The sequence below is a fragment of the Mirounga leonina genome, unplaced genomic scaffold, assembly GCF_011800145.1.
Source record: "Mirounga leonina isolate KUSES-001 unplaced genomic scaffold, KU_Mleo_1.0 Mir_180, whole genome shotgun sequence".
Taxonomy (NCBI): domain Eukaryota; kingdom Metazoa; phylum Chordata; class Mammalia; order Carnivora; family Phocidae; genus Mirounga; species Mirounga leonina.
Window position 1 is genome coordinate 33,043,587 of NW_023270469.1, and position 23,420 is coordinate 33,067,006.

Here is a 23,420-nt window from a genome sequence, read left to right on the forward strand (position 1 = left end):
AAGGGCTTTACCTGCATTAACTCATTTAATCCTCATAGCAACACTTCCAGGTAGGTTCCAATTGCCCCATTTCACAGGTGGGGAAACTGAGGCATAGCAATGTTAAGTAACTTGTTCAAGCTTACCCAATTAGTAAGTGACAGCACTGAGATTCATACCCAGGCAGTTGCAATTTCAACATCATACTGCCTTTCCTGGATGACCATGTACCAGCTTCTGAGGTGCCCCACAAACCCTGTCTAATTACTTAGAGTGGTGTTGGGCATTTTACAGACCACTTTGTTAAAAGAAAGTATATAAAGGGTAAGGGAAAGCCAGCAAGAAGACAGCCTAGAAAGGGGTAGAGAGGGCAGGCAGCTTGAGGAATGGCCTCTGGAGTCAGTGGCTAGTGTTTGTCAGAGACAGTAGACAGAGATAAAGTCTGCGTGGGGGAAGGAAACATTTTCTTGTAGCTCAGGATCCTCAGGCAGTGGGGGAGGTGTGGATTCAGGCACAAGCTCTGCCTCTAAAAGTCTGGAGCTGCGTCTTTGCTGTGTCAGGCAATTGGATATGGACAAGAACCCAAATGAAAATCGTACAGGGGCAGAGCAAAGGGATCGACGTTTGCTGGCAGCTTGCTGAATAGTCATGGTTTGAGCATGTTCCGTGGCTGCTCTGCCATGCAGCCTGATGCCTCTGGTGAGAAAGGAACTAATCACTGCCTGCCGAGGTGCTTCTCTCCCTGGCAGGACACTCCTTGTGGACAGACACATTGGTGTCTGGATGCTGGAGAGCCGCAGTAAAAATGCCTGATTTAGGGTACAGCGTGCATTGAATTCCCCCTTTCTTCTGTTAAATCACAGCAAAGGGGACTACTTTAGATGGCTAATAGATTACCCAGCATCTGTGCACTATTTGCATGCCTTTAGCAAGGGAAAATAGCTGGCTCACAGGAGCTGTAGAGTGTTTAGGAGTAAAATGAGCAGACCTCATTGACTCGTTTTTTACTCACATCCAATGAAGACCTTCAGAGATAAGTGCCTCTTCTTCAAAAGATAGACACGTCTGATAAAATTATCTCCTCTTCTTTAAAATAAACACCTTCAAATATGAGTTTCTGTCTGTATTAGTCTGATTGACAAAGATCAATGGCTCCATGTAGTACTTTTCATCCTAACAGGCAAGAGGAAGTGAATGGGAGAGGACAGAAAAAATCCCAGAAACTCAAAATATTCTGAAATGAGAACAGATTATTGAGCGTCTATCTCTGTGTAGACACGGCCTTTCTTTTGGTGCATACGTATTGCGCCAGGTGACCTGGTATTTATTTCTTGGCTTTTGGGGACACATTTAGAGGGAGACTGCATTTGCACAAACTATTATATTTTCATGCATCCAATAGCATTAAAGAATTACGGCGGAATGTGGCTGATTATTCAAAAAGGCACGAAGAAAGTCATGAGCGACCCCAGTCCACTCAGTTAGGTAAGAGTCTTGCTGAGATTCCCCTTCAGTTTTCTTCATCTATTCTTTATAGAGGTGTTGCCATTCCTTTACACTTTTGTAAAAAACCCTGAAAACCTTCAGTGATTGCTTTTGCCCTTGCAAGAGCATGAACATGTCAATATTTTTCAGGTGATGCCAGCAGCAGGGACACTTGGAAAGAAGGGCTTTTCCAGCACTTTTATCAAGTGATTCAGAAAGAGCGTGATCGAGAGAGGCCTTCAGATTGCGTTATCGTTTCTATCAATAATGAACAGAGGTATATTTATTTCTTTCTAGCCTGTGAAATGAGAATGTGTACAAATGGAATAATTAAGTATTCAGCCTTACATCCATAAGTTGCTGAGAATGGAAAGACTCTGGAAATGCTGTTAGAACACTGCTCTAGGAATTACAAGAATGCACTGTTGGGTTTACTATCCTGTGGCTGGGGAGGTTTCTGATGATTACTCTCTTACTCAGTTTTCTGTATTGCTCGAGTTTTCTACAATGAATATCCATTGATTTCATAATCAGGAAAAAAACGAAGGCTATTATCAGGCTGGGTTCCATGTGCCAGGCACTGTTCTAGGCTCTAGGGATACTTGAGTGAGCATAACAGACAAACCTTTGCCTTGGGGCGCTGACAGTCTAGTGTAGGACGCCACAAGTTGGCCTCACTGATTTCAGAGACAGGTTCCTCTCATTTCTTAACTGCTTGTTGAATTCCTTTCAGCCTTTATCCTTGCTATTTTTCCTTCAATGTGGGATGCCCGTTCCCTCTTCTCCATCTCTAACTCGTGCAGGCCAACTAACACTTGTAACTTGTATAGGCCACTTAACACCTGTAACTCACGCAGGCCACTTCAGCGCAGTTGTGGCCTGGTCTCCTGCCCTCTTGGCTGTCTCCAGCTTGTCCTTTGGGTCTGCATAGTACCCTGATCTTGCGCACATTGGCTGGCACTTGAAGGCAGACAGGGGACTTAATGTGTGATGATAATTGTGTCTCTGGATTCTGTCGGGTTTCATAGTGCTTGGCAAAGAGCATGTATACAAATGGTTGGTTGGAGGCATGCACACTTAGTCCAGGCTAGGTGCTGAGTGAGTGATACTGCAGACTCAGACATGAGAACTAATCCTTCCTGAACAGGAGACCAGGCATGCACAAAACAACTCAGCAAGAAGGCAGCGTTGGTGTTCTCACTCTTTGTGAAAATTGACAATCTTAAAATGACTCAGAATTCTTACTCGGTGATATCTGCTTTACAGAAATCTAATGTGTTTGTAGATAGCATTTTTTTTTTTTTTAAGATTTTATTTATTTGACAGAGAGAGACACAGCGAGAGAGGGAACACAAGCAGGGGGAGTGGGAGAGGGAGGAGCAGGCTTCCCGCAGAGCAGGGAGCCCGATGCTGGGCTCGATCCCAAGACCCTGGGATCATGACCTGAGCCGAAGGCAGATGCTTAACGACTGAGCCACCCAGGCGCCCCTGTAGATAGCATCTTTATTGTAAGAGTTTGTAAAAGCAAAATTATAGCTTCATCTCATTTGGAGGGTATTTGGGTTGGATCTTGGGAGACAGCGCACTGGAAGAAATGAGGTCAGTCACAGCATGGGGAGGGTGGGAGAGGCCAATTCCTTTTACATTAGAAAATTATGGGATTTCCCTTTAATAATTGAAAGAGAAGCAGGCATGCCCTGGATTAATTTGATCATGTGCTAATTTAAACCAATTTTGAACCAGAGGCAGTAAAGACTCAGCATGCATAGTGGCTTGGTTTTCCCTCAACATTTAGCAACTTTGCTGCAATCGTTTGCATCAACCAGGGAAACTACATTAATCTTTGACTAAATCAGCTTTCTTGGAACTTGTAGCGAGCATCACATAGATCTGTAGCACCTTGTAGCTCTTTTAGAATTGTGATGGGCTCCAGCAGCCATTTGATTCCTGCACCTTAATGCCCTTGCCAGTCTCCCAGCTCCAGAGTCAGGCTGGCTGGTGTTGATTGGTGGAGAGGAGTCCTCAAGATTGCTTTTCTGCGCCCCCTCCATCTGGGGTGGTATTCAGAAACTGCTCTTCTGCCCAGTGTTCCGCAGTTCTGGCATTTAGCCATGGATTAGGACCCTTGGTGGGTGCAGCTTAGGGACTCCTTGGCCGAGTGCAGGCTGCATCTGCCAGAGTCCGCAAACTAGGCCTTGCTGCCTGCTCTGTTGTCACTTCGATGTCGGACAGATTTGTAGTGATATATTGGTTGGCTGCTTCATTCCTTGATACTCCAAAACAGTAATTAATTTTCAAATCATGTTCTCCAATGTGAATTATTATTGTGATAGTTTTGACTCATGGGCTGTCACTCTGTAAATATGAACCATGTCTTGTTTTTCTTGTTTTCCTCTTGAATTCGTTTTCTGAAATCACCATTTACTCTCCCAAATTGCATGGAAACCATTTTTCCTGCCATCATTTTAATTTTTAATACACAGAACATGCATTTAATGTGTATCCGTTATGTGTGCTAAGCACAGTGAGGAATATACAGATAATTAAGTGACAGTTCCTCTTTTGTACCACATGCAGCCTACAAGATAAAACACGTGCAGAAATAACAAGTGGAAGATGGGATATGCTGAGTTGTTCCTGCTCTAGGCAGAGGATACATAAGAGGAAGAGCAAACTACCATTGTAGGGTCCAAGGAGGTAAATCAAGGAGGTTTCAGGGAATCATGTCATTTGAGGTTTCTAAGTTTCTGTGCAGGTTTCTAAGCAAGTATCGGGCAGGAAGGGAAGCATAAACCCAAAGGACAGGTCTGGGATGGATTCTCTAGGACTTGAAGACCCAGGCTGAGAAAATGGGAGATGATGGGCGCCTGGGTGGCTCAGTTGGTTAAGCGACTGCCTTCGGCTCAGGTCATGATCCTGGAGTCCCTGGATCGAGTCCCGCATCGGGCTTCCTGCTCTGCAGGGAGTCTGCTTCTCCCTCTGGCCCTCCCCCTCTCATGCTCTCTCTCTCTCTCATTCTCGCTCTCAAATAAATAAATAAAATCTTTAAAAAAAAAAAAAGAAAAGAAAAGAAAATGGGAGATGAGAGGACTCTGGGGTTTGATCCAAGGTTGTTTATGGGATGGTTGATATTGATCGAGATGGCTAACTCCGGTATCATCCGTTTACTCTTTTTTGTTTGTTTGTTTGGCTATACATTTACTTATTTGTTTATTTATTTATTTAAGTAAACTCTACCCCCAACGCGGGGCTTGAACTCGCAACCCCATGATCAAGAGTCACACACTCCTGGGGCGCCTGGGTGGCTCAGTCGTTAAGCGTCTGCCTTCGGCTCAGGTCATGATCCCAGGGTCCTGGGTTTGAGCCCCGCATCGGGCTCCCTGCTCAGCGGGAGGCTTGCCTCTCCTTCTCCACTCCCCCTGCTGTGTTCCTTCTCTCTCTCTGTCAAATAAATAAATAAAATCTTAAAAAAAAAGAGTCACACACTCCACTGTCTGAGCCAGCCAGGCATCCCCTCATCCATTTACTTGTTAGCAAGGAATTGTCGCAGTTGTAGTGACCTTAACAAATACTGCTCTGTCCCAAGAACTAATTGTAGATGAGCATTCTCTTATTTTTCTGAAGATAATAGTCTTATCTGTTCTTTCAAACAATCTTACATTTTCTTTCATGGTCTTTAAATTGAAATGATTTCATCAATGATTGCATCTTGAAAAATGCTGGCCATGTTTGTGGTGCTTATCCAGTGTATCACGCCACACAAAAACACGGCTTTGACATACTCTGCTTTCTTTATAAAATTCTGTATGTGGTCAACCGTATGAGAACACCACATTTTCAAAAAAGTAAGTTTCGTTTGGCTAAAGTTGCCTCCAGTTCTCTTAACTGATCCCATCAAAGGGATAATGTACTATTGAATGTTTTCAATGTGTCTAAGAATGAAAACAAGTTGCAGGGCATGCATGATTTTTGAAAAAATACAGCATCTTCTACTTCACTTATCCAAGTACAGTAAAAATATAGTGTCTTATACCTCACTTAAATTTGTCATCAAAGTATCTATGGAACAACTGCTTGGTGATGTAGGGGTTTTTTTTCTTTTGTTTGATTGATAATAACCCACCTTTTTCTTGTGTGCGTGGTATGTGGTTTTGTTTTTTTAAGGGAATATGCAACAGGCATAGGTCATCGGTTGCAGGATCACGGCCTTGTGGTGGAAATGATTCACCTCTCCTCCGAGTCAAGTCTTACAAGAGCACTCCAGGAAGTTAAGGACGATGGATCCCCATTTTGCATTCTTGTTGAACAGTCTAATGTAAAACTTTCCTCTTGCACCGTGATTATGCTTCATGAGTCTATCAAAAGTAAGTTTAGCTCTCTAGAACTATCACTTAAAATGGACCCTGCTTTAAAAATGAAGAGTTTTTCTTTATATGCTGGTATACTTTGAAGGTTCATATTTGTCAGTAACTAAGCTGGAACTAGTTGAGTAAGAAGTGACTTGAATAGGTATCCCAAAGTATTCTCCTGTGTATTAGGGTAACTGAAACTTAAATCATCTTTATTGCTTCTTACTTAAGAATCCAGAATGTTTTGTCCCAAATATTATGTAACAAGGCAGTTCTCTTATGTAGAGGAACTTTTGACCAAATCTCACCACCATCTTTTCTGCCCTCAATGGTAAGTCTAAGAGAAGTTATGTTCGTGCATTCTCTTAGACTAACCTTCTTGCTAACTTTGCCTTTCCTGTGATATCTCAAACATTTCATTATTCTTAGGCTCATGAGAGTGCACGAAAATGAGCCCTTTTCTTCCCCAAAATACATAGACTTAGGCAGATGCACACATCCTAGACCACCCTCCTATTTCCCTCCTGGTCAGAGCTGCTGCTTCCAGAGAAGAGGGTCTGCCTTGTGGAGCCCCTCAGCAGCTCCCCTAGAGTCAGACCCAGACGAGCCTGGGTTCTATAGTCCTCTTGTCTTTGTGGAAGCTCTTGGTGCTGTTCTGTGCAGTGCACACTTCCTGAGTTCCTCATTGCACTGGGCACTGTGCAAGATACAGGCCAGCCCTGCTTCCTTCCTCTACTGGGTAGGCAGCAGCCAGGCAGGCTTCTCCAGCAGGCGCATCTCAGCTTGAGTCTCCATAGCAATGTAGGATTTTCACTGCTAAGTCAGGAGACCTTTCCCCTGGGCAGATACCTAGTGGAGCACTAGTAGCTGAATTTATATCCTGCCTGTGGCTTCTGGGACCTTCAGAGAAGTCGGTGTCAGACTGATGTCCTATAATCCAGCTATACTGTTGGATCTGAAAAAAACAATAGTGAGGAACACTCGGCGTCCCATAATCTGGGGGGTGCCAGGACATCCTTTCCTCTGACCATTCCATTTGCTTTGCCCCTATGTAGCTGCCTGTACCCACCTAGTCAGCTCCTGTTCAGTACTGTTCCCGAGAGTGTGAAATGATGATTTTTCTAAACGTAGAAAATGCCTAATTTATTTTAAACAAATAATAAGACTAACCCCATTTATGTCATGCATAAATTCTGAAAATGTAAAAGAAAAGGCATACTTTGAAAAATTACAAATCCCAACTTCCTGGGGATGGGGGTGGGGAACAGTTTAATTTAACAGGTTGTGCAGAGGACTAATCACATCTGTTTACATTCATGCAAGATCATTTAGGAAATAACCACTAAAGTAAGTAGGCCTCTCTTTCACATTGCATTATTGCTGACAGTTTGTTTTATACCTTGCATGCAGCCATTATTCACAAGCCCATGGAGCTGCTTCTGTGCTGAGACAAACATTTAAGACAGTCAAACAATGAAGCTTCAGCACCTGTAGGCAAATATACATTCATATTTCTTCCTAAATGTAACCTTAATAAACAGTTTAAGATTTAACCAAATACCATAATCTCCACTGTAGCTCTGTAGTGCCCCTTGGATCCTAAATTTGTTTAGATGTGATACATGGCAAGGCAGGGTAGGGGCCTCTCATCTAAAATTAAACTTTTATGAAGTCTTATTCTCAGTAGGTAAACCTAGGAGAGATTAGAAGACACCTATGCATTGAGTACAGCCATTAAGTTACATAGAAGCCATTCCTAGTGTCTAGAATTTATTTTATATGTAGTATTTAGGGCCTGGAGCACTCGGACCTGACCTGGAAAGGCTTTTAACATGATTTAAGATCCCATAGGCCTGAGCTAAAGATTGCAGAGCCACGTAGAGGATTGTGGGTTACTCCTCGGCCTGCAGCGACAGAGCCTAGAAGCCCTGCACTACATGTCTGTCTGTCTGTCTGTCTGCCTTTTTTCAAAGTATTACACATACAGAGTGAAGAGAGGAACACTAAAAGGTGTGTAATGAAAACCAGCAGCCCTATTTCTCACCTGCTCGCCTCTCTGAAGGCTCTGTTCTCTGCTTCCACTTGTTTTTTTCTGTGAATCACGCTTGTCTCAAATTATCCACCTGGATTGCTGGAACCAAATCAAATACCTTGCTTTTAGGGTTTTTTTTTTCCCTTTAAACTTTTCTAGTAGCCAGCGATGGTTGACGTTGCATCCTGCCTTTTTTTAGGCTAGATTTGTTTAGCGTTAAAATTCCCATTGACGGGGCACCTGGGTGGCTCAGTCGTTAAGCGTCTGCCTTCGGCTCAGGTCATGATCCCAGGGTCCTGGGATCGAGGCCCACATCGGGCTCACTGCTCGGCGGGGAGCCTGCTTCTCCCTCTCCCACTCCCCCCTGCTTGTGTTCCTTCTCTTGCTGTCTCTCTCTCTGTAAAATAAATAAATAAAATCTTAAAAAAAAATTGCAGGGGTGCCTGGGTGGCTCAGTCGTTAAGCGTCTGCCTTCGGCTCAGGTCATGATCCCAGGGTCCTGGGATGGAGCCCCTCATTGGGCTCCCTGCTTGGCGGGAAGCCTGCTTCTCCCTCTCCCACTCCCTTTGCTTGTGTTCCTGCTCTCACTATCACTCTCTCTGTCAGATAAATAAATAAAATCTTAAAAAAAAAAAAAAAGAATTCCCATTGATACACATGGAACCTGTTTCTGCTCTCTTTATTTCCATCTCTCTCTATCAGTGTAGTGTGAAGCTGTCCAATTGTGAAAAGCGGGTCTGTATGGAAACAGTAAACCAAGCTGCACATGTTATAATTTTGAAACAATGTAATGTTTGATTGTGCAATTGACAGGGCACCTGCTTTGGAGGGTCCCAGTCCAGTTGGATCAGTAGACAGTCACATCTGTACTGAAAGCTGACACAGTTTAAACGACATGTAGTTGGATTAACTATGTTATTTTCTGATTTTAAAAGGAATCAGGGCACACATGTGATATAAAGCAGGCTCTTTCTTGTCCCTAGTACATCGTCATATGCCCCTGGAAGATGCCCTGGAGCTGGTGGCTAAAGAATACAGGAGATTTTTCTCAAAACGGGAGCAGCAGGAATGTGCTAGAATTGCTCTGCAGGCTGGAGATCTGGTGGACGACTTCCTGGCTCGGGAGCGCCTGACCAGCTACTCTGTCCCTTCGGGCATTCAACGCCTTCTCTTCCTGTTGAGTGAGGGAATGCATTTGTATGGGAATGAGTTGAATCTGCTCATTGACTACCTGAAGACCAGGAAAGGGCAACTGGAAGGTATTTGGCACTGTTTTCCCTCCCCATTTTAAATCCCAGGAATTCCTATTCTGCAAATCCATATGTGAAAGAATGCTAAGAATTTTTTATTTAATTGAGAGACTATACTTCTGTTATATAAAGGTGTCTGATAGGAACATGTTCCACATAGGAATTACACTATTTTAATGTGTAACCTTTATAGACGAAAATGCTTTTTTTGAAGCTGAATTTCCTTTTGAATCAGATTTTTTTTTTTTAAAGATTTTATTTGTTTATTTGAGAGAGAATGAGATAGAGAGAGAGCATGAGAGGGGGGAGGGTCAGAGGGAGAAGCAGACTCCCTGCTGAGCAGGGAGCCCGATGCGGGACTCGATCCCGGAACTCCAGGGTCATGACCTGAGCCGAAGGCAGTCGCTTAACCAACTGAGCCACCCAGGCGTCCCTTGAATCAGATTTTTAATATATAAATAGGATGACTTCTGTATAGATAGATGGACTCGTTGGAAATAGTTTCTGTTCCTAATCAGTTTACTTTTGTGATTCAAAGTTTCAGCTTGTTAATTGATACATTTGTAGATTATCTTTTAAGTGTATGGTAAACATAAAGAAGTAGTTCCTAATCTTGAAGGTTGTAAAGAGCATTCCAGTTATGAGCCAAACTCGTTAAAATGGTGACTTTTCAGTTTACTTGTTTTGAGTTGAGTAGGTGAGAAGAAATAATAATCACTTGTCCCTGTGGGGAAACATAGCTGAACTTCTAGGGCCATGTTAAAGCTTTAAAGAAATCGTTCATCTTATAAAATGTAGAATGTATTTTATTTTATTGAAGATTTTATTAATTTATTTGAGAGAGAGAGAGAAAGTAAGAGAGCACAGAGGGAGAGGGAGAAGCAGACTCCCCGCTGAGCAGGGCTCAATCCATGGACCCTGAGATAATGACCTGAGCCGAAGGCAGACGCTTAACCAACTGAGCCACCTGGGCGCCCCGAATGTATTTTATTTATTTATTTATTTATTTATTTATTTATTTATTTATTTATTTATTAAGATTTTATTTATTTATTTGAGAGAGAGAATGAGAGACAGAGAGCACGAGAGGGAAGAGGGCAGAGGGAGAAGCAGACTCCCCGCCGAGCAGGGAGCCCGATGCGGGACTCGATCCCAGGACTCCAGGATCACGACCTGAGCCGAAGGCAGTCGCCCAACCAACTGAGCCACCCAGGCGCCCCTGTATTTTATTTTTATACATTTTTCATTGTACTTACTTTCTCAGGGTTGGGGGCCTCATAAACTTAAAACACAATAGGTTTTTTTTTCCCTGAGTGCTTATGTAATTTATTAATTGATTAAGTATAATTGACATATTCTGTTACTGATACACAGCATAATGATTTGATATTTGTATATATCATCTAATGATGACCGCAACAAGTCTAGTTAACATCCTGTTTCTCTTTGATCATAGAAACTTCCAAGTCAGAAAAAAACTGGCTTCCTTGAATTCCCCGAGTTGTTCCTTGTGCAGCTCACCAGCCTCTGCAGCAGACTTCTGGTGACCATTTATTTTCTTCATTTTTCCAGGCTTTGAGATGCTCGAGTCTTTGGCTAGCAGTGATCATTCCTCATTTCAGGGCAGGAATACCCCTGTCGTGGGCAAGCCGCCTCCACTTCTTCCAACCCCTGGAAAGCCGTCCTTCTCGGGCCCTCATCCCCCCCTTCCTGCCAAGCCCCCATTGTTAGGGGACAGACCAGGAGGGGCTCTCCTTCCACCACCAGGTCAGTGCTTCACTCCAGGAATAAGAGCTCGCAGTGGCTCTGAGAGAGCAGGACAGTTGAGAGCAATTGCAGTGTTCATTGGCATATTCTCAGTGAATGCTAGGATTTCAGAAGACTAGGGGAGACACCTGGGGTTTCAGTGGGTGCCATTCCTCTTGAATGAGTTGCCTAAGTTTTAACACGGGGGAAGTGTAGAGGAGCTCTCCTATCAAGGTTGGAGGCCGCATTGAGGATGGCTTAAATGGTGTTCCCTTAATAGGCACTCTGAATCCCATAGTGTTTTCCAGGCTTTTCTGAGTAGTTGGCATAAAAAGTATCTGACATCTGCCTAAAATGAGGTTGTATTACTGTGGACTCCTTCCATGGTAAGTGACAGGGACCTAACTCAGCTTAAAACAAGGAGACCTGACTGACTTACATAACTGAAAATCCCCAGAGTTGCCTCACTTCCAGCCGAACTGGATCCTGCTGCTCAAGCCTGTTCATCAGACATCCATCTCTTCCCTCTGGGAGGAGACTTGGGTGTGGCACTAACCACTTGGGGTACAGAGTTCCAGTCAAGCCCAGTGTCCATTATGCCTGTGGTTCCTGGGGTGTCTGGTGTCTGAGCCTTTTCTGCCTGTTGAGGGTAAAGAGGTTTTTTTGTTTGTTTTAAGACTGAGAGAGAGAGAACGTGCACGCGTGAGCAGGGCAAGGAGTAGAGGGAGAGGGACAAGCAGACTCCCCGCTGAGTGCGGAGCCTGACACAGGGCTTGACCCCACGACCCTGAGATCATGACCTGAGCTGAAATCACGAGTCGGCTGCTTAACTGACTGAGCCACCCAGGTGCCCCAAGGGTAGAGTTTTAACTCCTCTGTAGGCACCTACAATGCAGCTTCCTCTACTTAGTCCCTACTCCCCCTGTTCCTCATCTTCCAAATATTCGTACACTCTTGTCTCTTCTGTTCTCCTTGTGTATTAACAGTGGGAGCAGAGAAGAAACTGGATGAGAGCATGTTTTCAGTCTGCCATGTTAAAGACAAAGATGGCAGTGAAGACTTTGTGGAAAGGCGGCTTTTCTCCTGGGCCTTAAATAAAATTTGGACCTCGGATGCATTTGTGCCTAAGAGTCAAATATTGCTTTGGTCTTTTATGTGAGCAGGGATCATTTTAGCCAAAACTCTTATGAGCGCAGTATTTGCACTTTGACTATTATTGTGGATCAAAATAGAGGGAATGTGTCCTCTTGCTTTGGTCGCTGTACATGTGTATGTCTTTTATTGGCAAAGTCAGTCTGTGTTGACGATCCACAGCCCTAGGGGCGAACATTTCTGTGCCCCCTCCCTTTCTGACCTGGTGACTTTTGGGATGATTGGGAGTATAGTTTCAAGTTTTCTCTGTTCCCGTCACAGCCTGGGCTTTCCTGCTACCCTGTGTTCCTTCCTTTCCTTCTGCTGCACTCACCACGCTCCCGTGTGCCTCAGCCCAGTCCCTTGGTCCACCCCTGGGCATTCTTACCACCTGGTTCCTGTGAGAAGTGAGTGAGTTAAGAAGAGAAGGGCTCAGGAGATCTTTTTGCTCTGAATGCTTCTTATCATTGCCGAAAGTTTAAAAACAAAATTCTTTCAGACCCTCAGAAAGGGCTAGGTGCTTGCTTCAGGGCCTTGGCATGAACTGTGGAAAAAAATGCCCTGTTCAACAGGGTGAGGATAGCAGGGCAGATTGACTGCCCAAGGGAGGGTGACAGAGTGCTAGGCCATGACCATGTCCAGGCCAGTGTTCCGGAGGATGGATGTTAGATTCTCAGGAACAGAGTACTTCACATGTGTTACGGATCTGCCTTTATGACCTGTCTGGAAACCTTACTGCTTCTGATGTTTGAGAAAATATAGTCCAAGTGTAACAACATTTGGAACAAAACCCACTTGTGAAAAGGTGAGGGTGGAGAATCAGGATGTCAAGACATGCATGCACGCATGGACTAGACGAAGGGTTTATAAACTTCTTAAAGGGCCAGATAGTAAATATGTTAATTTTTAGTGTTTACAGGTCAAGAAGCAAAGTTAAGGATATTATGTACATACTTATATAACCATTTAAAAACAAGAAAACCATCTCAGCTCACAGGTCGTACCAAAACAGACAGCAGGCTGGATTTGGCCCCCAGACTCTAGTTTGCCGGCCCCTGGATAAACACTGAGGCCTAGTCTGGACCCAGAGAGGACTTGGTAGAGCTCGGAGGAGCTGAGATTTGTGTGTGGCAGGTGCTCCCTGCTCAGCCCCTTTCTAAAGATTAAGGAAAAGTCCCTTTGGGGAGAGCAGCTGGAACCAGGTTCATCACGTATCTTCCTGTTTATGTTTTGGTTTTCGTTCTTTGCAGGATTGGGCAACCCCAAAGGTCTGTTTGCCCCTCCCCTGCTTCCAGCAGCCCCCTCCAAGAGATCTGCTCCTTTGGGATGCCCCCATCCCAAGCGTGCCAAGCGTCCACTACTTGGGGAGAAACCAGGCCTTCTCGCACCACCTCCAGGTGAGTAGCCAGGTGAGCTGGGAGTGGCATTCTAGGCTCATGCTGTCCGGTGGCCCTTTCTGCAACAGAGGAGATGTTCTACAGCTGTATGGTCTACTATGATAGCTGTGGGCCACATGTGGCTATTAAAACGTGGCTGATAAGACTGAGGAACTGAATTTTCAATTGTGTTTAATTGTAATTAATTTAACTGAGTATCATCACATAGTAATTATACAGTAGTCACCTGTGGCTAGTGGCTACCTAAATGGTCAGTGTAGTTCTAAGCTACTGGATGTGACAAGAGCCTATAGCGGTAGGCAGGAAAGTGTGTGATGTTTTTACCATATAGAAATCTATTATTTCCTAGTCTGCTCCCCGTCCCCCCCGGCCTTTAAAGCTGCAAATGTACTTAAGGGAAATATATCTCTGACATAAATGGACATTATTGTCAGTCGCTGTAAAATAGAAGATAACCCTAATAAAGAGAACACAAAAGAGTATTCCTGCCAGAAACTATTGCCTGTCTCAGTCTCTGAGCTGAAGGCTTGCTCTCCCTCTAGTTAAGAAAGGAGATTACTAAGGGCCAGGGAGGTGTCAATGGAACACCAGCACTGCTAGAAACTCTCTCCCTGACTGTGACTCTTCAGGAGGATTGCAAGGAGTTGGCAAAGGGAGAATCTTCTCACGAGGTTGAATGTCATGTACCTATGCGCCTGTGTATCGCTGATGTCATTCAGAGGTGTGCACTTTGTTTCTGCTTGGCTCAGGGAGATGCACAGCCTCCCTGCCGCCTGGCAGGAGGACAGGGACCTGACCTTTCAGACTTAAGGTCCTGATGATTGATACACAGCCCTACTTCTGAGGCTTTGCCTCTGTCTTCCTCCCCAGTGCAGGCCTGGTGCTGCCTTTCCTCCTGTATGGCCGGGAGAGATGAGGCCAGATGCCCCCAAGCTGCCCCCAGCCCCCCCAAGGCACAAAGGTGGTGGTAGGAGCTGAGATGCACTCTGGCTTGGGTAAGGCAGCCAAGCAGGCATTTTGCTGACTTCATTTCTAGGCATTCAGGCTTACTGAGCCCAAGTAAAGGCGCTGCCCAGAGTTCTTCTTGGTCACTGTTCTTTTTTGAGATTTGGTGTCTAAGCCCCAGCTCTTAGGAAAATAAGCCTTTTTCCCTCTCTGTTCTTCATGCAGGACACATTTTTCATGACATTTACTGCCATTTTAAAGTCTCAATCCTTGGGGCACCTGGCTGGTTCTGTCGGTTGATCTTGGGGTCATGAGTTCAAGCCCCATGTTAGAGGTAGAGTTTACTTTAAAAAAATAAAGTGAAGTTTCATCTTCTATGTTTTAGTCAAACATAGTTTTGTAAGATATACATGCTGTGGTTGTAGTATAAAGGATGTGTGTTTATAAAATGGTGGCAAGACATGGAACAGACATAGGGTTGTGATTCCTACCCTCCTGGGAACCTAGACAGTCTGTCTCATCTGAAGATCCTCATGTGATAGACCTCATTTTGGGGAAATTTTGAGAATTTTCCTTACCCCTAAGATGGCCCTCTCTGGCTTCTGAGGGCCCTCTCAGCCCCAAATTCCAGGAGTAATAGAGAAAACATTTTTAAAAACAAGAGTGAAAACGTGAAGCACGCCTATACAAGGTATAAGAGTAGTGGGTACCATGCATTGAGTTCTCATCATGTGGAAGGCATGGGGTAATTTCAATTAGTCTTCAAACAACCCTGCAAGCTACGTAGTGAGATGATCTCCCTTTTCCACACGAGTCACCTAAGGCTCAGAGTGAGGAGCCTGGCCAGGGTCACACAATGGTGTCTGGTGGGGCAGAGACTGCACACGAACCATGGGACTCCATGCTCTGTGCTCTTACCCACCACACGGTCCTTGGATTTCAGCCACGTCCATTCACAGTGGAAGGACTGCAGACATATTGAGGGAAGGACTGGTTGCAGGGCTGCCATGAAGCCAAGAGCTGGTGTTGGAAGAAGTTGGGTGTTAGGGTGTCTGGAGGGGAGAGGCACCAGGATCTCCTGTGGTTAGAGAGGGACCTTTGGGTGAAGTGTTTATAACTCAGCGAAGGTGGGGATGGGGGCAGGTGTCCCCCAGTCCTTTGTAAGATGAGACCTAGCACCAGGCACCAGGATTAAATGAGATAATACGCACGAACAGCTTTTAAGACGCCCCAAGCATGGCAAGACGCTGCTGTGGCTGGAGCTAGGTCCGTGTGCTTCTGCCTGCACAGGTGGGCGCGGCTGGAGGGCTGTGGGCCCGCTGGGCCCTCTGCAGACCCGGCAGGGCACGTACATTGATGCTGCTGGTTCCTCCTCTTTGCAGTTCTTCAGTCAGTGCTGCACAAGCAGACGGTGCAGCCCGCATCTCTGCTGAACTAAGGAAAGCTCCCGGAGCCAGGAGAACAAGGGGGCTGTTGCCCAGAGGGCGGCTTCACCCTCCTCCGAGGACCGAGGCCTGTCTGACCCGCGGCACTGGTGTCCGGGCAGCGGGCATGGACGTGCTTCCCTTCTGCCCAATACGTGGTCCCGTGGAAACGTGCTTCCTGGTTGGAGTCTCTGTGCCAAATTAGAGACGTGTGGAAGGTCATTGTTGTAGAAATTGGATCCTGAAGTTGTTCGATTATACACGTACTAAAATAAAATAAAAACTTGTAGCTTTTGCATACTGGTTGCCGCTTTTTAAGGACTTGTTATTTTGGAATGATTTTAGGTTTATAGACAATTCCCAGAGATAGTACAGGGAGTTCCCTTTATCCAGCTTCCCCTGATGTTGACATCTTATAAAACCATGGTACCTTTACTGGGAAATTTGCATTAGTACAGTAATACTCACTATATTGTACACTTGATTCGTATTTTACCAGCTTTTCTGCTAACGTCGTTTTTCTGTTCCAGGAAGGTACCACATTACATTTAGACTCCTTTGACTTCATTATGTTCCAGTTTTTTAATTATGAAGCCTTTTAAGTATACAGAAAATTTGAAAGATGTGTACAGTGAACACCCATATATTCTGTATCGACAATTGTTAACACTGCCATTTCTTTTTTTAAATTTTTTAAAATTCAATTAATTAACATACAGTGTGTTATTAGTTTCAGAGGTAGAGGTCAGCGATTCATTAGTCTTATATAATAACCAGTGCTCCTTACATCACGTGCCCTCCTTAATGTCCATCACCCAAGGGCGCCTGGGTGGCTCAGTTGGTTAAGCGACTGCTTTCGGCTCAGGTCATGATCTCGGTCCTGGGATCGAGCCCTGCATTGGGCTCCCTGCTCGGCGGGAGGCCTGCTTCTCCCTCCCCCACTCCTCCTGCTTGTGTTCCCTCTCTTGCTGTCTCTCTGTGTCAAATAAATAAATAAATAAAATCTTTAAAAAAAAAAAAATGTCCATCACCCAGTTCCCCCATTCCCCCATCCCCCCATCCCCCTCCCCTCCAGCAACCCTCAGTTTGTGTCCTATGATTAAGAGTCTCCTATGGGGGGCACCTGGGTGGCTCAGTCGTTAAGCATCTGCCTTCGGCTCAGGTCATGATCCCAGGTCCTGGGATCGAGCCCTGCATCGGGCTCCCTGCTCCGCGGGAAGCCTGCTTCTCCCTCTCCCACTCCCCCTGCTTGTGTTCCTGCTCTCGCTATCTCTCTCTCTGTCAAATAAATAAATAAAATCTTTAAAAAAAAAAAAAAAAGGGTCTCCTATGGTTTGTCTCCCTCTCTGATTTTGTCTTGTTTTATTTTTTCCTCTCTTCCCCTATGATCTTGTGTTTTGTTTCTTAAATTCCACATATGAGTGAGATCATATGATAATTGTCTTTCTCTGATTGACTTATTTTGCTTAGCATAATACCCTCTAGTTCTATCCACGTCATTGCAAATGGCAGTTTTTCATAATTTTTTTATGGCTGCGTAATATTCCATTGTATATATATACCACATCTTCTTTATCCATTGATCTGCTGATGGACATGTGGACTCTTCCCATAGTTTGGCTATTGTGGACATTGCTGCTGTAAACAATGGGATGCAGGTGCCCCTTCGGATCACTACGTTTGTATCTTTGGGGTAAATACCCAGTAGTGCAATTGCTGGGTCATAGGGTAGCTCTATTTTCAACTTTTTGAGGAACCTCCATACTGTTTTCCAGAGTGGCTACACCAGCTTGCATTCCCACCAACAGTGTAGGAGGGTTCCCCTTTCTCCACATCCTTGCCAATATCTATTGTTTCCTGACTTGTTAATTTTAGTCATTCTGACTGGTGTGAGGTGGTATCTCGTGGTTTTGATTTGGATTTCCCTGATGCCGAACACTCTGCCATTTCTTAAGTGGTACATATGTCTGTGTAAATAAAATTTCTTTCTCTATTATGAAAGTAAGTTGCAGAGTTATGACATCCTACCTTTAAATACTTAAGCCTGTAGCCTGCATCTCCTAAGAATGGGAACATTCTGTATATAATTATGATACTGTTATCACACCTTAAAAATTAATAATAATCCTGTAATATCTAATATCTGGTTCCCTGATTTGAATTTGCCCATTTGTCCCCAAAGAGCTTTTATGGCCTTAAAATTTTTTTTTATTTGTAAGTAATCCCTACACCCAGTGTGGGGCTCAAACCCCAAGATCAAGTCTCACACTCCACCAACTGAGCCAGCCAGTGCCCCTTTTGTGGCCTTTTTTTCCCTTTAAACTAGCATTTAATTAAAGTTTGTACATTACATTTTTTTTGTTTTTTGTTTTAAATACTATATGCCCCCCCCTTTTTTAATTAAGTAGGCTCTTCACCCACTGTGAGGCTTGCACTCATGATCCCAAGATCAAGATTCCCATGCTCTACCTACTGAGCCAGCCAGATGCCCACATTTGGTTTTTATGTCTGTTTCTTTTAATCTAGAACAGTCTTCTTATACATCCCCCCATCTCACCCCTCAGTGATACTGTGAGTCCAAGCCACTTGTCTTGCAGAATATCCTACATTCTGGATTTGTCTGATTTTTCTTCATGGTGTCACTTGACTGTTCTTCTGTTCCTTATATTTTCTGTATCCTGGAAATTTGGTCTAGAGGCTTGATTAGATTCAAGTCCTACATTTTGGCAAGGATATTTCATAGGTGGTGCTAATTTCTAATGCATTGTATCGTAAGGCACATAACAGTTGTCCTGCTGGGAATGCTGCTATAGCCTGGTCCCTTGGGTGAGGTGGTGACTACCATGGAGCAGGTAGATTTTTCCCTTGAGGCATGATGCTTTGGCATTAAGCAAATGTCCTGTTCCCCAACAACTTTTACCTTATTGTTTTAGTGTCCATTGATGATTCTTCCCTGATTCAATTATTATATTGGACCTTCCCTTTTAATGGAAGTATAACATCTTAAATGTTAAGTTTACTGAGTTTTAAAAATTGTACAGACCCAGGTAACCAGCACCCAAAACAAGGTATAAACATTCCCATCACTTCAGAACATTCCGGGCATTCCCCTGTCTTTCCCCAGTCCTTTCTGACTTCTGTCATCTTAGTTTTGTCTTTTCTTTTAGTTTATGGAATCATGTAGACTCATTGTGGTGATCATTTCGCAACGATCAGTATACAAATACTGAATTGTTGTGTTGTACACCTGAAACAAATATAATGTATGTCAATTATACCTCAGCAACAAAAAATAAACTACAAATACTTTTTATAGATACTCAAGTAAACTATTTCCAGTGCAGGTTTTATCGACTTCCCTTCTCCAGTGTAGAAGGATCCAGTTTTGCTTTCATTTGAATACTTCATTTCAATACTTCTGATTTAAAAATGTGATTGTAGGGGCACCTGGCTGGCTCAGTGGGTGGAGTGCATGACTCTTGACCTCAAGGTTGTGAGTTTGAGCCCCACGTTGGGTGGAGAGATTACTTAAAAAATAAAATCTTGGGGCACCTGGGTGGCTCAGTCGTTTAGCGTCTGCCTTTGGCTCAGGTCATGGTCCCAGGGTCCAAGGATCGAGCCCCGCATCGGGCTCCCTGCTACGCGGGGAGCCTGCTTCTCCCTCTCTCACTCCCCCTGCTTGTGTTCCCTCTCCCACTGTGTGTCTCTCTGTCAAATAAATAAAATCTTTTAAACAAACAGATAAACAAATAGAATCTTAAGGGGTGCCAGTCGGTGAAGCCTCCGGCTCTTGATTTTGGCTTAGGTCTTGATCTCGGGGTCCTGGGATCAAGCCTCACATTGGGCTCTGTGCTCAGCTCAGAGTCTGCTTGAGATCTCTCTCTCCCCACCTCCTGCTCACGCATGTGCACATATGCATGTTCTCTCTCTCTCTCTGTAAAATTAAATAAATCTTTTAAAAAGAAATAAATAAAAATGTGGCTTTGTGGGCGCCTGGGTGGCTCAGTTGGTTGAGCGACTGCCTTCGGCTCAGGTCATGATCCTGGAGTCCCGGGATCGAGTCCCGCATCGGGCTCCCTGCTGAGCAGGGGGTCTGCTTCTCCCTCTGCCCTCTTCACTCTCGTGCTCTCTGTCTCTCATTCTCTCAAATAAATAAAAAATAAAATCTTTAAAAAAAATGTGGCTTTGTTTGGATTGTTGTTTTAAAGATTTTTTTTATTTTTTTTTTATTTATTTGACAGAGAGAGATAGCGAGAGCAGGAACACAAGCAGGGGGAGTGGGAGAGGGAGAAGCAGGCTTCCTGCCGAGCAGGGAGCCCGATGTGGGACTCGATCCCAGGACCCTGGGATCATGACCTCAGCCGAAGGCAGACGCTTAACGACTGAGCCACCCAGGCGCCCTGGATTGTTGTTTTAATTGCTTGCAACACCTTACTGGTTTCCCCTTTAATAGCGATTTAAATAAAATCTTTAACACATACTTACTTTAAAAAAGCAACACCCTGGCAGTCTTTTGTTTTATTGAGACTAGCTTCTTTTGCTTAATAGAATGCTCTAGAAGTTCACCCTTACCGTTGCATGAGCCCATAGCTTGTTCCTTTTTGCTGCTGAGCAGGAGGTCATTGTATGGATATGCCACAGGCTGTCCATTCCCCTGATGATGACTTTTGGGTCATTCCCAGTATTTGACTATTATAAGATTGCTTATAGAGATCCTTTTGTAGACATATATTTTCATTTCCCTTGGGTAAATACTTAGGAGTGGAATTGCTGGGCCATAGGGTAGACGTATATTTAATTTAGTAAGAACTGTCAAAGTGGTGCTACCACTTAATGTGGCCTCCGGCTGTGGCGGACAGCTCTGGTTCTTCCACGCCCTCCCTCACTTTGAGTGCTGTCAGTCTTCCGGAGGACTATGAAATGTTCGTCAGTATTGTTTTAGTTTGCAGTTCATTAATGACTAATAATATTGAGCACCTTTTTCACTAGCTGTTTAGGGAATGGGCTAGTGAAGACTCACAAAGGCTTTTTTGTCAGCGTATTTGTTTCTAAGGGCTGCCGTTTAGTAGTAACGAAGTGCCACATACTGGGTGGCTTAAAATAACAGAAATTGTCCCACAGCCCTGGAGGCTAGAGGTCTGAAATCAAGCCAGGCCAGGCTTACTTCCGAAACCTGTTAGAGAGAATCCTTTCTTGATTCTTCTAGCTCCGGCATTTGCCAGGAATCTTTGTGGAGTTCCTCGGTTTGTAGAAGTATCGCTCCCAATCTGCCTCTGTTGTCATGTGGCTGCCGTTCCTTGTGCATCTCCACGTGGTCTGTCCCCTGTGCATGGTTTTTCCTTCCACAGCTTTAAAAAGAAACCTTTTTTTCCCTTTGTCTCAAGGCATCTCCTTAGATGACATGAACTTATAAGTCTTTTTTTTTATTCTTATGTTAATTCCCATACATTACATCATTAGTATTAGATGAAGTGTTCCATGATTCATTGTTTGTGCACAACACCCAGTGCTCCATGCAGAACGTGCCCTCCTCAATACCCACCACCAGGCTAACCCACCCTCCCACCCCCCTCCCCTCTAGAACCCTGTTTGTTTTTCAGAGTCCATCATCTCTCATGGTTCGTCTCCCCCTCCGATTTCCCCCGCTTCATTCTTCCCCTCCTGCTACCTTCTTCTTCTTCTTTTTTTTTTTTTCCTTAACATATATTGCATTATTTGTTTCAGAGGTAGAGATCTGAGATTCAACAGTCTTGCACAATTCACAGCGCTTACCAGAGCACACACCCTCCCCAGTGTCCATCACCCAGTCACCCCATCCCTCCCACCCCACCCCCCATGAACTTAGAAGTCTTGTCCTGCATAGTTTGAAGGCTTACATCCTGGCTGGGGGTTTCTTTGCTTGCTCTTTTGACATTTAGTGTTGTGCCCTACCAAGTGGGTGACATGGGGCCACTTGGAAGCCCTAGTCAGTGCCCACATACCAGGTGGTAGAGGGACGAGAGGTTGAGAAACTCATCCCTGTGGAGCCCTTGTGTCCTGTCCTGTGAGTCTGCCTTCAGGTGCTGCTGGGTTAATGACCAAGCCCTCATCCCATCTTCACGAGACTTCCTTAGGGGCGCCTGAGCCCTCCCTTGCACATAAATATACATAAACTTTCTGGAGACAATCAGAGTTGTTAGGTGAATCACTAGCATCTACAGGGGAAAGACTTTATTTTCTTATAGTGACGTAAATAATTTAGTAGAACAAGATTAGAGCACTAACTTGTCTTAAGGTTTTGAAGACAGTCTGTGTATTTTTTTTTTTTAAGATTTTATTTGAGAGAGAGAATGAGATAGAGAGCATGAGAGGGGACAGTCTGTATTTCTTAAAAGCACAGATTTTTCTGAAGTTGGCTTATTTTTTAAAAATTAGTATTTTAAAAAATAGATGATACACACAATACAATATTCAAAAGAAACAAAAAGTAAACGGTAAAAAAATAGGTCTCCCACTTCTGTTTCTTAATTTAGTATCGGGTTCTCACAGATATTTATATAGATACTTATCCACATGGAGGCAAGTGTATACAGACTTAACACTCAAATGGTAACATCCTGTAAACATTATCTTACCTCTTTAGTTTTTCCATTATATCTTTTTTTTTTTTTTTTGAAGATTTTATTTATTTGACAGGGAGAGACACGGTGAGAGAAGGAACACAGGCAGGGGGAGTGGGAGAGGGAGAAGCAGGCTCCCCACCAAGCAGGAAACCCGATGCGGGGCTCGATCCCAGGACCCTGGGATCATGACCTGAGCTGAAGGCAGACGCTTAACGACTGAGCCACCCAGGCGCCCCTAGGTTTTCCATTATATATTGAACATGATTGTGTTATTACCTCTTTTTAATGATTACTTATCATTCTGGAGTATAGACTTGCCTTAATTTCATCAGATCTTATCGATGGACAGTTTAGGCCATTTCTAATCTTGTGCTGCTTAAGTTTATAGCCAGTTTAAAATATTCCCAATTATTACTCAATAGGAAATGACAAAAGTGGGTTTCTGCTATTAGGAGTGTAAAGAAAACTCATGTTGTGACTTTTACAAATAAAATATATCACTTTGGCTAAACAGTTAACGCTGATCTTCAGGCCATCACTTAGGTTAGGATCATATTTGGAAAGAAGGTGCAATGAGGTATACTTTCTGGCATTACATTAGGAAATGTGGGGTATAAAAAAATAATTTAAAAAATAAACAAAGTAAAAAAGGAAATTTGGGGTATAATGATAGACGCTGGTTTATCCCACATTGGATTTTGGACAAAAACATGTTTACTAGATTGAAACTTCTAATACTATTTTTTCTACAGTCTGCTAAATAATATTTTTATTTTCCACTTTGGTCTGTGATTTTTGTTTCAAATCCCTTGGGAACAAAGCAGATCTGTCTGAATTCTTGTGTGAGCCAAGACAAGAACCTGGCTGAAGGCTTTGCCCAGATTTTTCAGGGTCTTTTGATATGCGGGTATATTAGTTTCCTCTTGCCATGTAAAAAATTACCACCAACTTAGGAGCTTGAAACAATTCACATTTATTGTCTTGCAGTGTCCATGGGGCAGGAGTCTGGGTACAGGTTAGCTGGGTCCTGTCACCAGACTGAAAACAGTGGATGGGCAGAAGTGGGTCTCATCTGAGGCT

At 44.0% G+C, this 23,420-nt stretch overlaps 1 protein-coding gene and 1 long non-coding RNA gene across 2 annotated transcripts; both read left to right on the forward strand.

Annotated features, from left to right (window-relative positions):
- Window positions 1-1,379: 1,379 nt before the first annotated feature.
- LOC118023884 lies at window positions 1,380-5,740 on the forward strand. Its single transcript, XR_004682919.1, has 3 exons — window positions 1,380-1,464; window positions 1,615-1,741; window positions 5,629-5,740. It is a non-coding gene; the product is annotated as an uncharacterized LOC118023884 (long non-coding RNA).
- Window positions 5,741-5,754: 14 nt separating this feature from the next.
- LOC118023885 (U1 small nuclear ribonucleoprotein C-like) lies at window positions 5,755-16,015 on the forward strand. The gene is made up of 5 exons (XM_035025335.1): window positions 5,755-5,828; window positions 8,829-9,104; window positions 10,668-10,862; window positions 13,223-13,369; window positions 15,697-16,015. The coding sequence occupies exons 1-5, from the start codon at window positions 5,807-5,809 to the stop codon at window positions 15,750-15,752; spliced, it is 696 nt and encodes a 231-aa protein (XP_034881226.1). The 5' UTR covers window positions 5,755-5,806; the 3' UTR covers window positions 15,753-16,015.
- Window positions 16,016-23,420: the final 7,405 nt, after the last annotated feature.